The following is a 17528-nucleotide window of genomic DNA, read 5'->3' as shown; positions in this document are numbered from 1 at the left end:
CGGATTTGTCACTTTTTCCCATTGTCATTCCATAACTAACATTTCCACCCCCATCTGCCCTTCTCCAGGACAGGTATTCATTTGTGGAGGCAACCTTGCCCATACCTTTCTCCCTATTAATTGGACAGGCCTCTGCTTTCCAGCGAGCCTTCTCCCTGACATTTCTATCATCCCCGGATATGAGCCCGTCCCTCTTCCTAGCCTTGACCTTATAACAGGACACCACCGGCGTGCTCTCCAAGTCATTCCCTTGCTTATAGGCTTGGGGATTACAACTGCTGTGGCCTCCGGCGGGGCGGGGATAGGGGTCGCTGTTGACACCTATAATAAATTATCTCGTCAGTTAATTGATGATGTTCAAACCCTCTCTGGAACTGTTAATGATTTACAAGATCAAATTGATTCTTTAGCTGAGGTAGTTTTACAAAATCGCAGAGGGTTAGACCTATTAACTGCAGAACAGGGAGGGATCTGTTTAGCTTTACAGGAACGGTGCTGTTTCGATGCCAACAAGTCTGGCATTGTCTGAGACAAAATCAAGAAATTACAAGAAGACCTCATCAAGCGAAGAAAAGAATTGTTCGAAAACCCACTCTGGACTGGACTTAATGGACTCCTCCCTTACCTCCTCCCTGTCTTGGGCCCCCTTCTTTGCCTCCTTTTACTTATAACCTTCGGTCCCTGGGCGTTTCGCCATCTCACCAACCTAATTAAGAAACAAGTTGATGCCGTCCTTTCTAGACCTATCCAAATTCATTATCAACGGCTGGCAACAAAGGACGTGGGAGAAGACTACTATGGCTCCCTCCCTACGGGGACGACATGATAACCAGAGGCATGTCTACCCTCTCCCTTTAGGGAGAACAGGGTATGAGCACCGGGGTGAGTGTAAAACAAAGTATTACAAGGGAAGGTCACAGAACTCCGACCTCCTCTGGGTTTCCCTGTGAGCATGCCTGGCTTGCATAGGGGTTGGTATCTAATCTATCAAAAATTGATTTCAGCTCTGCCCCTCCCCCCAAAAGATACCAAGAGCCAACGATGGTGGATTCAAAAAATCCACGGGGGAGCCAGGCCCCTACTCCCTCACCCGGTTAATGCTCGCCTTCCCTTCTGTCTTTGAACAGAAAGGGAGGAGATGTCAGGAGCCATTTTAACAATAGCCACCATTTTAATAAATAACAGCCATTTTATGTAAGCCTTTCTCTTCCTCCTCAGAAAAGCCCACGCGTGCCAAGCCAACACCTCTCCCACCTCCTCTTCTCATACCACGCCACTATCACCCCACTGCTCTTCCGCCTATCATAAGCTGCCATACCCTGTGACAGCCCGCCCCTTCTTCACTATGTATATAAGCAATCGCCTAACAATAAAATTTTGAGGCTTGATCAGAATCTTGTCTTGCCTCCATTCTGTGTGTCTCCTGTTTCTTCCTCTTTTCACCAGCTACATGTAGTCCTCCTCGAGCCCACGTTCTTACCTGTCCTGCAGGACGGGACACCTTGCCTTGTACCAGAACTTAGAAGAAATATTTTTTTAGTTTTTCTCCATTATATTAGCTGTAGGTTTTCCATATATGGCCTTTGTTATCTTGAGGTACATTCCTTCTATACTGTTGTTGAGAGTTTTAATCATAAGTGAATGATAATTTCATCAAATGCTTTTTCTGCCTCTATTGAGATGATCATGTACTTTCTTTTGATAATGTGTTGTATCACACTAGTTGATTTACATATGTTGGACCATCCTTCCATCCCAGATAAATCCAATTTGGTGATGGTGTATGATCCTTTTAATGGGCCATTCAATTCAGTTTGCTAGTACTTTATTATGTATTTTTGTACCTGTGTTCACCCGGGATATTGGCCTGTAGTTTTCTTTCCCTGTAATGTCTTTGGTTTTGGTATCAAGGTGATGCTAGCCTCATAGAATCAGTTTTCCCCTTTTCTATTTTTTGGAAGAGTTTAAGAAGGATTGGTATTAATTCTTTTAATGTTTGGTAGAATTCATCCTTGAAGCCTGGTCCTGGGCTTTTCTTTTTTGACAGATTTTTGATGACTAGCTCACTCTCCTTATTCATTACTGGTTGATGGAATTTGGATATGTTGTCCCCTCCAAAACTCATGTGGAAATTTGATCTCCAATGTGGCAGTGTTGGAAACTGATTGAATCATGGGGGTGGATCCCTCATGAATGGATTAATGCTCTCCCTGGGGGAGGAGGGGTAGTGAGTGAGTTCTCGCTCTATGTTATATTAGCTCTTGCGAGAGCTGATTGTTTTAAGGACCCTGGCACCTCCTCTCTCTCTCTCTCTCTCCCTTCCTCCCATGTGATCTGCTCATACCCACTGGCAGCCTGCCACTTTCCACCATGAGTAGAAGCAGCCTGAGGCCCGTGCCAGATGCAACTGTCCCAGTCTCAGGTATTCTGTTATAGCAACACAAAATGGACTAAAACAGAAAACTGGTACATGGGGTGTTGCTAAACAGATACCTGAAAATATGGATGCAGCTTTGGTACTGGGTAATGTGCAAAGGTTGGAGAAGTTTGGAGGACTTAGAAGCAGAGACAAAGACCAGGGGAAGTTTGGAATGTCTTAGGGACTTATGTGGTGGCAAGCAGAATGCTGATAGAAATGTGGACAGTAAAGGCCATGCGGATGAAGAGGTCTCAGATAGAAATCAGAAACTTATTGGGAATTGGACAAAAGATAACCCTTACCATGCCATAACAAGGAACCTGGCTGCATGTGTCCATGCCCTTGGACTTTGTGGGAGTTGGAACTTAAAAGTTATGAACCAGAGCATTTGGCCAAAGAAATTTCTAAGCAGCAAAGCATTAAGGAAGCTGCATGGTTGCTTTTAAGAGCCTACTCTTGAGTTATGGCAGCAGAATCATGATGTAAAGCCAGAATTTAAAAAGGAAGCAGAGTGTAAAGATTTGGAAAATCTGCAGCCTGGCCATGAGGTAGGGAAGCAGAGAGCAGGAGGAAAATGCAAGGGTGAGGCAGATAAACTGTTTGCTAAAGACATTATCTTGGTGGTGAGGCAGCCAGATGCTAATAACCAGGACAAAGGAAAAAATGCCCTAAAGGCATTTGAGAAATCTGGAAGGGTGCCCCACCCATCATAGGCCCTGAGGCCTAGAAGGAATAAGTTGTCCCAGAGCACAGACCTAGGATGCAGCTGCCCCTGGGAACCAGCCCCCTGCACCCCAACTGCTCCAGCTGGAACAGCCCCAAGTGTGGTTCATGCAGCAGCCCTGGAAAGTAGAAGCCTAAAACCTCGGGGGCATCCACGTTGTTAAGTCTGCACGCTGGCAGGACATGAGAGCAGTGGAGGTGTGGCAGCCTCCACCCAGATTCTAGAGGATGTATGGAAAAGCCTGGGGGCCCAGGCAGAGCCCTTCTGCAGGGGCAGAGCCACTGCAGAAGACATCTACTAGACCAATGCCAAGCAGGAAAGTGGAGTCAGAACCCCCACAGAGAACCCCCACCAGGGAAAAGTCTAGTAGAGCCAATGCAGCAGGGCTGCCACCAGGACCCCAGAACTTCAGGGCCACTGGTAATGTGCAACACAGGCCTGGAAAAGCCACAGGCACCAGCATGGCCCACTGGGCTGTGCCTGGCAGAGCTGTGGGAACAAGGCTGCCTGATACTCCAGATGCCCAATTGTGCCCAGGATACAGGACTTGGAGTCAAAGAACATTACTTTGGAACTTTAAGAAATAATGTCTGCCCTGCTGGGTTTCAGACTTGTTTGGGGCCTGTTTTTCCTTTCTTCTGGCCTATTCCTCCCTTTTGAAATGGGAGTGTATACCCAATGTCTATTTCACCATTGTTTCTTGGCACTAGATAAATTTGGTTTTGACTTTTACAGGCTCACAGCTGGAAGGACTTTTGCTTTTGGTCTCAGAGACGACTTTGGACTTTTAAACTGGTGCTGGAGCAAGCTAAGACTTTTGGGACTATTGGGACAGAATGATTGTATTTTGTATGTGAGAGTGACATGAGTTTGGGAGGACCAGGGGTGGAATGATGGAGTTTGGATGTGTTGGCCCCTCCAAAACTCATGTGGAAATTTGATCTCCAATGTGGCAGTGCTGGAAACTGATTGAGTCATGGGGGTGGATCCCTCATGAATGGATTAATGCTCTCCCTCGGGGGGGGGGGGGAGGGGTAGTGAGTGAGTTCTTGCTCTATGTTCTATTAGTTCCCAGGAGAGCTGATTGTTTTAAGGACCCTGGCACCACCTCTCTCTCTCATCTCCTCTCACCATGTGATCTGCTCATACCCACCGGCAGCCTACCACTTTCCACCATGAGTAGAAGCAGCCTGAGGCCTGTGCCAGATGCAACCATCCCAGTCTCAGGTATTGTTATAGCAACACAAAATGGACTAAAACACTGGTGTGTTCAGATTTTCTATTTCTTCATGATTCATTCTTGGTGGGTTTATGTTTCTAGGAATTTATCCATTTTACATGGGTTATCCAGTTACTTGGCATAATTATTCATAAGTCCTTTATGATTTTTTTTTTTTTTCCTGAGGCATCTGTTGTAATGTCTTCTCGCTTCCATTTCTGGTTTTATTTGAGGCTTTTTCTTTTTTTTGTCTGGGTATGGGTTTGCTGATTTTATCTTTTCTAAAAACAACTCTTAGTTTTGGGGCCTTTTTTCTGTTTTTAATTCTCTATTTCTACTCTAATCGTTATTTCCTTCCTTCTACTAATTTTGGGCTTAGTTTACTCTTTTTCTAGTTACTTGGAATGTAAAGTTAAGTTGTTTGAGATCTTTTTAAATGTAAGTATCTGTCACTATAAGATTCCCTCTTTGTATGGCTTTTGATGTATCACATAGGTTTTGGTATGTTGTTTTTGTTTTCATTTGCCTCAAGATCCTTTTTAAACTCCTTTTTAATTTCCTGTTGACCTGTTGACCCAACTGTTGTTTAAGAGTATGTTGTTCAGTTTCCACATATTTGTTAATTTCCCAGTTTTCTTACTGTTCCTGATTTCTAGTCTCATTCAACTGTGGTCAGAAAAGATGCTTGTACAACATCAGTCTTAGATTTGTTAAGACTAAATTTGTGACTTAACGTGATCTATCCTAGAATATTCCATGAACACTTGAGAAGAATGTGGATTCTTCTGCTGTTGGGTGGAAAGTTCTGTATATGTCTGTTAGGACCATTTGCTCTATAGTCTTGCTCAAGTCACCTGTTTATTTTCTGTTTGAATGTCCTTATATCCATTATCAAAAATGGGATATGGAGGTCCCTTGCTATTGTTGTACTGCTGTCAATTCCTGTCTTTGGATGTGCCAGTATTTTCTTTACTTACTTAGGTTCTCTGATGTTGGGTGTGCATATATTTATCATTGTTATATCTTTCTGGATAATTGATACATATATAGGATAATCCTTTTTATCATTATATGAAGACCTTCTTTGCATCTAGAGACAGTTTTTTATTTAAACTCCATTTTGTCTGATTATAAATGTGTGTAAATATATGTGTATATATATATACATATATATGTGTGTGTGTGTATAATATACACACACACACATACACACACACACACACACTCATTTCTGCTTTCTTTTGGTTACCAATTGAATGAAGTATCTTTTTCCATCCCCTTACTTTCAGCCTGTGACTTTAAATATGAAGTGTGTCTCTGTAGACAGTATAATGCTAGATCTTGGGGGGGTTGTTTTTTGTTGTTATTGTTAATCCTTTCAAGCACTCTGTTTTGGATTGTTGAGTTTAATCCATTTACATTTCAGGTAGATATTATAAGTGAGGACTTACTATTGCCATTTGTTGTATCCTATTTTGCAGCTGTCTTCCTTTCTTGTTGTCTTCCTTTATTATTCAATTTTTTTGGTAGTGATTTGCTTTCTTTTCTCTTTAACTTCCATGTATCTAATCATTTCTTTGTGGTTAACTCAAGGGTTATATAAAATGTTTTGAACATATATATAATACACACACACACACACACACACACACACACACACACACACAACAAATATAAGGGAGATGCTATCGGGGTTTTCTTTTTATCTCTTATATCTCAGACTAGATACTAGAGAAGCTGACAACTCAGAAAAACCAATGGGAGCAGACAAAAGGGAGAAGAAAAAAGCAAAACAAAAAGCCCCAAGAAAAGAGTGCTCACTCCAGCCAGAGGACAAGGAGCATCCTAGCAAGACAGAACACTTTTGGAAAACTACCACTGAATTCCAGCCAAACACCACAGAAAAAAAACTAGCCTGCAATCCCCAGCCCCATGAGCAAAGGCCAAGTAAAGAGCCTAGACATCTACCCTTGTTGGGCTGAAATGAAACATCCCACTCCTCACCCCCTCCCCTCAGGGTAATGTCAGAGAAAGCCAAGTGGGAAGCTGGGAATTTCATTGTGAGCCCAGAATTTTATCCACACCAGGCAGTAACTGTTAGGAAGTGTTAGAGACCTATGACAGAGGCAAGACTTTTACTACCACTCCCCAATAATGAGACCATCACCTCACAATGTCACAGAAAACCATATAAAGAGTCTGTTATTACACCATCATGCTGTTGTGACAAGGAATACATTCCCTTCCCCACTAGGTGGTATCAGAGAAGGCCTAGTAGAGTCAGAACTTTTCACCACTGCTCAGTGGTAATAAGGCCACATCAGCAGAATATAGGTGGGGAGCAGTAATAATGCACCTCTTTCCCACCCAGCCAGGATAGTATCAGCAAAAGCTTAGTGGAGAGTATGAACTCCCACACTTCCTAGCAATAACAAGAAAAGCACTCACTCCCCCATCACCAGTTGTCAACAAAGGCTAAGTTGAAAACCTGGACTTCTACACCCACTGACAGTAAAAAGGCAATACCACCATTCATCTACCAGAATGATGTCAGAGGCCTGCTATAACCTAAGATTAAAATGAGATCCAGAGTCTTATAACATAATACCCAAAATGTCCAGCTTTCATCAAAAATCACTCATAATACCAAGAATAAAGATCTCCAACTGAATGATAAAGGATAATCAACAAATGTGAACACCAAGATGACACAGATATTGAAATTATGAGATAAGGATATCAAAGCAGCCATCATAAAAATGTTCCGTAATTACAAATATGCTTGAAACAAATGAAAAAATATAGAAGAAAGTCTTAGCAAAGATATAGAAAGTCTGAGCAAAGATATAGAAAGTCTGAGCAAATATATAGAAGATAAAAAGAAAAAACAAGTGAAACTTTGAAAACTAAAAAAATACAATAGCTGAAAAAAACAAAACAAAACCTCAATGAGTCATCAGCAGAATAGAAAAACCACAGCAAAGAAGCAGAGAATTAGAAGACAGAAAACAGAAACTACCGAATCTAAAAAACAGAAAAAATAAACCAAAAACCTGGGTCCTTTAGAAGCTCCCAGTGTCCAATGAGCATTTCCTTTGAGCACCATGTTGATGCTGAAAAAGTTTCAGATTCTGGAGCAACTGAGATTTTGGATTTTCAGATTAGGGATGCTCAATCTGTACAATTATTTAAGATGTAACCACTGGGGAAACTGGGTGTAGAGTACATGGGACCTCTCTGTACCATCTTTGCAAACTCATGTTGTAATCTATAATTATTTCAAAATAAAAAGTTAGAAATAATAACTATTGGATGATATACAACATATTTCTAAATGATTCTTCAGGGGGAAAAAAACACATCTAATAAATCTGTGGACTTGAAGAAAATAAGTCAGTTTGCGCCATAATTTCTATTTTTTGTTTGAGGGAGGGAGATAAGTTTTGAAAAAACCTAGCTGATATTTATAATCTTCCAGTTGAGAAGTTATATCATCACTATTGGCATAATGTAAAAGTAGATTGCATTGCTTTGCATAGGCAATAAAAAGTTAAAATTAATATTTAAAATGTACGTAGATTTGACTGCATGTTGTCTTTCTTCAGAGATAAATTCCATGGTTAATTGGCTAAATCTAATTCATATAAACTTAATCCTAAGAAGTACAACTCTTCAAGCTACTTAATATAGTAAGATTTCATTTTTGATATATAAAACATTTGCAATGGCAACGAAACTGAAGTAAAATGAACTAGAGGCCACTTAAAATGAAAAAAAAAATTGCTAAAAAAAAAAAAGGTAAAATAGTTCTACGTGTTTACTTAAGATATTTCAATACCAGCAAAAAAATACAAAAACACATGTCCTTCAACTAGCCAACATTTTAATAATCTACAATATTGACTGATATATAAAAGGTGTTTTGTTAACTATTAACACCTAAAATAATACATCATGTAATTTTCAAGAATGTGTTCTTTGACTTCTAACCTCTGCTCTTCTTCAGAATTACCTGTGAGGGGGGAAAAATGAAGATTCATATTATACCTATGAGAAATAAAACATAATTCTTCAAGAAAAGGTTAAATAGTCCAATGCTCATAATATGCAAGACTCTAAATTTATAAAACCTAATTTGGAAGGTGATCAGGGAATGTTTTGCCTGGTAAATAGTTTTAAATTTCTCTAAAACAGTCTACTTCTCATGAATGTGAAACAAGCCTAGATTCTCAAAATCTGGTTTCACAGTCACCTCTAGAGGTCAATTTCTTCAATTGTAAACCAAAAGTGTCCAGATTAATAGTTTCAAACTTGAGATTTTTAGACAATTTAGGGAGTTAAAGAATGTTCTAAAACCCAAAAAGTCTATTATAAATCAGACATTTTATAACTATAAAGTAGTACAAATTCACTCCAAAACCAAATTTCTTATATTTGGGCTCGAATTATATCAATTTGGAGACCAAGTCTGGTTATCTTATGCTGAACAGCTTAAGTAGATAATTTTCAAAACATATAGCCTGGGGAAGAAATAAAACAAAAAGAGATCTTTAGATGTAAAAAGGCTGAGAGCATTAGGCCAGAATACCTCCAAGTTTTTGAAGAACGTATCTACTATTTTAGTAAGTACACCAATAGTTTATTAGTAAAAACAAACCAATCCTAAATTTTAAACATACACATATACTTTCAAGCTCTTAAGCCTTGTTTTACCTGAAGAAAAAATATTTATATTGACTTTCATAACCCAGAAACTTGTTGAAATGTTTATAATTTCAAGAAAATTTAAAGCCCCTAAAAATGCCAGGGCATGAACATTTCTAGGCTTCCACAAAGGCCACCAAATAGGTCTATATCCTGAGCCAGTACTTCTCTGTTCTACAAGATATTAACACAGGTACTGAAAAAGAAAATATTATGTACTCAAATGAATTTACAAAATTCTGAGTGTATTATATGCTCAAATGAATTTACAAAATGGTAAGTTAAACAGAGTTCAACAAGTTTCCTACTGCTATATTTCTTTCTTTTTCTTTCTTTTTTTTTTTTTTTTTTTAAAGATAACTGGTAAAGGGATCTTAACCCTTGGCTTAGTGTTGTCAGCACCACACTCAACCAGTGAGCTAACCGGCCATCCCTATATAGGATCGGAACCTGGGGCCTTGGTGTTCTCAGCACCACACTCTCCCGAGTGAGCTACGGGCTTGCCCTCTTACTGCTATATTTCTCATAACCTTTTACAACTTTATATAACTATAGTTACATAAGATGTTAGCATGGTAGGAAACTAGATAAAAGGTATGTGGAAAGTATGGACTATTTTTGCACCTTCTAGTGAGTCTATAATTATTTCAAAATAAAAATATCAAAACAAAAATGTCTACAAAGAGGTAGCCTGTCAAAAATAAGTCTCTCTCCCCTATCATTCCTAGTCAACCATGATTGCCGGTTTCCTACATATTGTTATACAAACAAGCTCTACATATAAACAGTAACACTATGTCTAATAAAGGAGGTATAATATGTTTGGTTATCTATACTCATCTGACCACATAAGCTTTTGAGGTGGAACATCTATTAAAATCTTTTGGAAATAATGTTCTCAGAGACATATTTTGAAAACTCTACCCTAGGCATCATATTCTTACATTATATAGAAATACTAGTAAAAAGCAATCTTCTCTGCTTATATAAGAGATTTCACTCACAATTCACTCAAATCTCAAAACAAAGTTAGAAAGTACAATAATTAGATAAATAGAATAATTTAAAATAATCAAGAAGAAAATAAGGTTTATAAATTTCAAGATGATAAACTTTCTGAGTCTACATATTAGCAGTCAAACATTCATTTTTCCCTAAATGGTAACAAAGCAGTGGCCATTAGTCTTCCCATCAGAAAGCCACAATATACATATAGGGAAGAAATCTAAATTTTACCTTTGCTGCAGCCAGTACATGTTCCTTGTTAATGACTCCACACTTATTCTCACAAGCATTTGTCCTGGATTCTTCTGCTAACCGATGAACAAACAGTAAACAGCTCAGATGGACCTTTAAAAGAGAAAGCTCAAATGGATTTTTTAAAAATTTATTTATTATTATTATTATTGTTTACATTCAAAGATGTTGTTGTGGAGCAGTGGGGGGGGAGGAGGAAGAGACAAAGGTGGAACTGGGAGGGGCAGGGCTGGCTCACAGCCAGTACCTTTGCTGGCCTGGTTGCAGAGGGGGGTGGGAGGCATGGCTGAGGCCCTCAGCCCCACCTCATTCCAGTTCGGGAGCCTGCGGGCTTCCCAAATGTATTTTTAAACTCAAATATTGATGCTTTAAAATAATGACTTTTAAAAATTAAAGAATGCACAATTTATTGTTGTATTATTTACTACCATGACTAAGTTAACTAACTCTTCCATTTAAAGTTATATAGAATTCAGTTTAATATAAGTACCTCTTAGATTCCATAAAAATAAACTTAGTCATTGCAATACATGAAACAAGGCTATGTACCGTAGACCAAAGGCCATAGACAATAACATTGTTATAAACAATCACTATGTATCAAAGCTTACCTAGGACTCTATAAAGTAACAAATATTCCTGCTACTGATTCCAAATAAATTTAAATTTATAATACAATTTAAAATTTCCAGAAAATTTTAAGTCAATAACTATATTTTAGGCTATCTCTTATTCTGCAATCTCAGGTCTAGGAAGATTTTTTTAGCCAGAGTTTTTAACTTGAAACATCTATTCAAAACAAGGTTAAAAACTGAAGTTTTTAAAGAGTGCTGAATTGAAAAATGTATGTACAATGGTCAAGTTACTTGTCATCTAACAACTATCATAAAATAATCATATCTACTATTAATAATCTTTAAGCCTCTTTTTTAAAAAATTAGTTGAAATAGATAATATAAGCAAACAGTACAAAAAGCAAAAGCCTATCTAGGACTATAGTTGTGTAAGATGATAGCATTGTGGGAAGCTGGGTAAAGGATACACAGGAACTCTACTTGCACCTTCTTGTGAGTCTATAATTATTTCAAAATAAAAATATAAAGCAAAAGTCTATAAAAGAATGGATTGTCAAAAATAAGTCCCTCTCCCACATCACCCACAGTCAACCATGGTTGCCAGTTTCTTGCATATTCTTACAGAAACAAGCTCTACATATAAGAGAAACACTTACACATCATCAGATAATATATCATATATATAATATCACTATCTGAATATGCACAATAGCATTTTGCCAAATATTTTACTCAGAATCACTGTCCAAACCAAAAAAAATAAAATAAAATAAAAAGCTATTCAATCTTTATGCACATACCTTAAAAATAGTTAAGGTACACATAGTCCAAGAAAGAGAGAATGTAAAGTGAGCTGAAGTCCTATCTTAACCCTCCTTCTAGGATCATATGTAGTACACCATTATTTATACTGTTGCTCACATATTTCCCATTCTTTACTTCTGTCAGGTGCCTGAGGGCACTACCAACTTAGATCCAATTAGACAGTGCTTTTAATTTCCTTTGTTATTTACATCATAGTACACAATCTTTGCTGTTAGAAGAACAATTCATACAGGATACTCAATATTTACTGTCTTGTGTACTGCACACAAATACTCCCACCATGATTCACTAAATGTTAAATAACCAGATAACATGGTGTTTTAAATACTTTTTTTACACAAAAATCTTTAATGAACTCTTAAAGAGGTGTTTAAGAGTATTCTAGTGATAAGAGGAGAAATAGGGGTTTGGGAATTTATATTTAGTAAGATGAAGAATCTATGGAAGGCAATATTCTTATGGTATATTTTTGATGCACTGCCTTTTTTTAATTCTCACAAGAACTCTGAGATAAATGTCCATTTTTTAAAATTTCTGATGATATTTCATTTCCTTTGGTAGCAAAAATATTCCATAACATGACACAATTCTGTTAATCTACATTTTCTACTTCTAAAGATAAATAGCTTCCAGACACTCAGGAAAAATTTCAAATTCTTTAACACTAAATCCCACTTGACTAGACCTTTCCAGTTTCATCTCTCACCTTTCTTAGCTTCTAGTTCTACATTAGGACATCTGAACTGCTTTCAGAATTCAAACACAACCTTGCTTCCAGGCATCCTACCAGTTTGTAGACTTCCCTGAAAAGCTCAACTTCCCCCAATATGAAAGGTTATATGGATCCACAGCACCATGAACTTCCTGTCACCATACATACTACATTATGCTGCCATTTTTCACTTAACTGTCTTCCTCAGTGTACTGTAAGAACTATGTCTACCTTTCTCAACATTGTATGCTTAGTGACCCTTAGCACATTGCCCAATACATAGTAGGCAATTATTATAGCATGAACTACAGATCCCTCATACCTGCCCCAACAAGGAAAAAAAAAAAAAAAATTTTTTTTTTTTAAATCGAACTCAATTAAACCACACTGTTTTGAGACTTGGCTCATGCTATTAATCTACATGGTATGTCCTTTTTTCCTCTTCATGGGAATGAGCCATGGACACTGAGACAAACCAGTATTATCTTTTTAGATGTCAGAGACGTTTTTAAACAACCTATATCTCTATATCACCATGTCATAAAATAGTTAATTGAGTGGTGCCACTCAAATGCACTAAGGCTTAAATTAAAATGGTCAGAACAAAAACTACTTTCAAGATATTTAGCTAGGCATTTACACTTGAAAAAGATAAGCTATTCTATTAAGAATTTAGTTTAGCTCTATCTCTTGACATCCTCACCGTGTGATTGCCTGCATAATCATGTGACCCACCCAGAAAGAAAGAAATCAGCTTGCTTGAAAGGTAAATCAAAAAAATAATTTACAAAGAAATATCCATTACCTGACCGTCTCAACTGACAGATAAACTGAGCCAACCTGACTTCCTCCTCCCTTTGTCTTAGAACTTTTGAATTTCACATAAACTATATGCACCTAGATATTTGCACAGCATTCTTTTGTGATAAATATAAGAGCTAACTGAATCACAAGAAAACTGAACAATTTATTTAAATTTAATAGATGTTAAATCTCTCGCAAGTACTGGCCCTGGTGATACACAATCAAATAAGGCATTAAAAAACCAAACAAAAAACCCACAAAGCCAGTTCAGAAGAACTACAAAATAATACCAAAAAATTATGAGTAAAATGCAAGAAATGCCGTCAATCCCCATATAGTTACCATGCATTTCCAACACTAATTGTACACTCAGAATGTTCAAGGTATTATGCTAACACTAGGAATACAAAAACTTCCCATTTCAAGTTCCCAGACTAGTGGGAAAATCAAACCCATAAAGAAATTAAAGACAAATGTGTGACAACAGAGGATAGAGAGGAAGATAAGATTGATCCTTTATTTGGTGACTAAGAAAGGCTTCACTGCAAGTGACAACTGAAGTGGATTTTGAAAGAATTATAGTTTGCCAAGAAGGACAATGAAGACATCTTCAGGCAGAAGAAATATCATGTACAAAAGGCAACTTAAACGCAGATTAGTTTTGTGTTAAAGACAATGGGAAATAGAAAAGACATATGGTTCCTTACCCTCAAGAAGTTACATACCACACTGGGAGAAAACATCAACATATAAAACTCCTAAAGAACAGTGTTAGAGTCCCAATTGCTAAACTGCATGATATACACTTCTACCGCTGTCCAAGTCCAGAAGAAAAGAAGAGAGTCAAAACAGACTGCCTTAATTGAAGAAAACTTCGTGGATGATGTGGGACACCTCTTGGGTAAGATTATGAAGTGTGAATGGCAAGCAGAAAATCATAAGCAAAGTAACCAGCGTGATGCATAGCACATACAAGACAAAGAAGAAGAACTATTTAATGAAAGCCAAAGGAGACAAGCATACTACTTGGGAATAGCTGATGGCCAAAAGAACTCCTTTTTCTCCTCCACTGCAACTTCTTGGAATTTCAATTCCCCTTTTCTTTTTCATCCCACCTGGATCCAACCCCACCATGGACACCACCTGTCCATGGGTTACTTTGGTGCAGAAAGGGATGTATGTGGGAGGAAACTGACTACATGAGAAACTTCTGCCAAACTATCTGCACCAGCTGGTAGTCTCCTGGATATCCTTGATCAGGCACATTTCCTCCCCCTCCATCTAGAAGCCCCAGTGAAAATTCCAGAATAAACTACCTAAAAATGTTTTTCAAGTGAATTTCACTTTAATGAGGTGGCTCATTTATGCCACCTCTACCACCACCATGGGTAGGGGTCCAAACAGCATATATTGCCTTTCCTTACAGTGTCTAGGAAAAGAACAAAGAGGGCAGTGATAGTAAAAGTAGTACTTTTCCAGGGGGAAAATATGTGTTTTGGCTTCTGAGACCAAAAAAGGGAAAAGTGGAGACAATTCTGTAGTAGTTTAGCAAAAAGAGAAACTCTGAAAGGAAGCAATAGATGGAGAGGCAGTAGAAACTGCAGGGAGGCTACAGAGAAAAGAGGAGGTAGAAAACCCAGTTTAGTTTAAGCAGCTGCAATGATGCATTCCCAAGACCATCCATGCAGTATTCCCTTGTTATCCACAATTCTTCACCTGATCTCCTAAAAAAGTAGGTGTCCATTGATAATGGCTCCTATGCTCAAAGAACTCTTGTGACAAGTCACAGGAGGTGGCTTCTGTGGTTTAAACCTAGGTAAACAGTGTTCATTCTGCTAGAGGAATATGCGTTCTCAGGCATTCAACACACAAACGCTGAAGTTATTTCAAGACAGATTATTGTTATACAGTGGTTTGGTTGGGGCTACTAATTAGGAGAGCTTTATGCTTTCAGGCATTAAGAGTTAGAAAAACAGGCTTTAGTGGTCTGGCTTAAAAACTGAAAGAATAGGTGTTCTATTATTTGTCTAGAAAGATGAATTCACAACTGAGAGCATTCTTTTACAGACAAACTTTCAGATCAGGGTTCGTTAGCAAGCAGCCTAATGTTGAGGAAACAGGGCACTGTGTTTGGTTAATAACGTAAAAAAGAGGAAGAAGGCAAAAAGGGAGACGCTTAAAAGGCAGGTCGACAATGCCTTTTACAATGGAAACGACCCAGCCTGCATGCCAAAATCAATTTTAAAGGAGTGTATCTTTCATACCCTTCACCACCACACTAATCTCAGTGCCAGACTGTGTTCCTGAAGAGCGATATTTTAAAACTATAAGCGGGAACTTTACGTTAGTTTTTCCCTTAAACTGATATGGCTAATAGCCTCCCTTTAAAAAGGTCCAGATATCGACATTTCTGCGGGCTCCAGTACAACTTGGCGGCAGGAATAGGCCAGGCCGGGGCAAACCCACCTAGTTATTGCTGGAAATGCCTTAAAAAATGGGCCTGAAAGAACTATAGACTGACGGAGCCAGAGAAACAACAGCTGGTTGTCATTTCCCTTACCTCCCCCTGCCCCAGCCCGGGAAGGGACGGAATCTCACCAGTAAGTCGCCACTTTTCTCCAGGCGGAGGTGAGGCTTCTGTCGCTTGAAGAAGCGCTTTAGAAAGCCGCGGGGAGCCTTCCGCTTTACGTGCTTCCTCCGAGAGACCGTGCTGGAGAGCGCCATCGTCCCCCTCACGCCCCAGCCGCCTCAGCTTCCCAGACCTTCCCCGCACTGCACACAAGCTCACCGCCACTGGGGCTGCGAGAACAATCCTGCCGTTCGGACGCTTCCTCGGGCCCCAAGACCCCGGTTCCAATGTTTGAATTCGCCGCCAACGGAACGCGCCCGGCGCTCGGTAGTGACGTCAGCCCTGCTCAAGCCCCGCCCCCGGGGGGCTGTAAGTGGAAACGCCCGCGGTGGGCGAGTCCCGGGCGCTTCCTGACATCATGAAAGGGCTGAGGCTTGTGTATCGCAACTGCTCTATGGCGCTGTTTCTCCCGGGGGCGTCTGGAGATGATGGGAAATTGTGGAGAGATGGGTCGGTATGTCAAGGCAACTCCACTTGCTCTCCAAGCTCTCACTCTATACTGAAAAGTAAACGAATAGAAAGAAGTTTGTGATGTTGTATTCGGATTCCTAAAGACCCAGTGCCTTCCTGGCAAGGCGTGATTTTATGTTAACAGCTAACGATTTACACTTTTACATAATTTCATTTGATTTTATCTTAGGTATTTTCATGACTGTAGAGCTAGGGCTGGGTCTGGAGCTCACAGACCCCTCGAGCCCGTTCACAAACCCTTCACACACAGATCTATGAGCGAGGTAACCGGTAAAAAGGGCCTTGGAGCCTTGGTTGAAGTAGGAATAGTCTTTATTCAGCGCGCACACACGTCTAAGAGCTAAGCAGTCCACAGAGAAACTCAGAAACTCAACTGCTACTGGCAAAGTCCACTGAAAAACTGAGCAGCTGCCAGCAGCGCAGACGTGCCCTATTTTTAGATGCGAACTCAGCCAGCTCTGCTTTGCAAACTGAAGAACACACAATAGCAGCAACTAAAAAGATACATGGGTGCACATGCCCACTAACTCCACCCACACACAACTTGTTTACAAAGAAATGTGCTGCACCACCCCCAACTGGACCTGAGTCAAGGGAGCCTGACTAAACTATCCTATTTTCCCCACAATGATTCTAGCTTTTGTTTACAAACGCTACTACCTTTAATTTTAAGGTCCCCTCACACTTAATCTTAAAATAACTTTCAGGTGTAGTTTAAATGCTAACTCAGTGAAACCCTTGTTACTTCTCCAAGTAACAAGTAACGTCCGTATCTTCTTTGCTACCATAGGGGTAGTTATCACGCTTCAATGTGTATCAGAATACCTGGAAGACTTGTTAAAACACTGTTTGCAGAGTACCAACCCAGAGTTTCTGATTCACAAAGATCTGAGTGGGACTCAAGAATTTGTATTTATAACAAATAACTAAGGGGTTGTTGACATTGCTACTCTGAGGACCACTCTTTGAGACCCACTGTGATTTTAATTGTAATCATCTCTCATACTATTGCTATAGTAACTATTGTGATCTCAATACCCATATGGGTGATCCTTCCACTATCTGGCCTACTATTTCTAAGGCCACCTGTCAATGATCTTCTTATGAGCCACTCATGCCTGGTCAAACACTAGGCCTTGTCATTACCAAATACCTTGCTCTTCCATATTCTCAATTCAGTCATCTCTCT

At 39.2% G+C, this 17528-nt stretch overlaps 1 protein-coding gene across 2 annotated transcripts; it reads right to left on the bottom strand.

The window, feature by feature from the left end:
- Positions 1 to 8301: 8301 nt before the first annotated feature.
- On the bottom strand, positions 8302 to 16101 carry CENPW (centromere protein W). 2 transcript variants are annotated; one of them, XM_063098454.1, is made up of 3 exons: positions 15838 to 16101; positions 10303 to 10416; positions 8302 to 8374 (listed from the first exon to the last, which is right to left on the bottom strand). In XM_063098454.1, the coding sequence occupies exons 1-3, from the start codon at positions 15961 to 15963 to the stop codon at positions 8348 to 8350; spliced, it is 267 nt and encodes an 88-aa protein (XP_062954524.1). In that variant the 5' UTR covers positions 15964 to 16101; the 3' UTR covers positions 8302 to 8347. The 2 variants fall into 2 exon arrangements, with proteins under 2 accessions (XP_062954524.1, XP_062954525.1); XM_063098455.1 differs by lacking the exon at positions 8302 to 8374 and having other exon boundaries at positions 10299 to 10376.
- Between the last annotated feature and the right edge of the window lie 1427 nt (positions 16102 to 17528).

This window comes from Cynocephalus volans, chromosome 5 (assembly GCF_027409185.1).
Source record: "Cynocephalus volans isolate mCynVol1 chromosome 5, mCynVol1.pri, whole genome shotgun sequence".
In the NCBI taxonomy this organism is placed as follows: Eukaryota; Metazoa; Chordata; class Mammalia; order Dermoptera; family Cynocephalidae; genus Cynocephalus; species Cynocephalus volans.
This window is presented reverse-complemented; position numbering and strand designations above follow the sequence as displayed.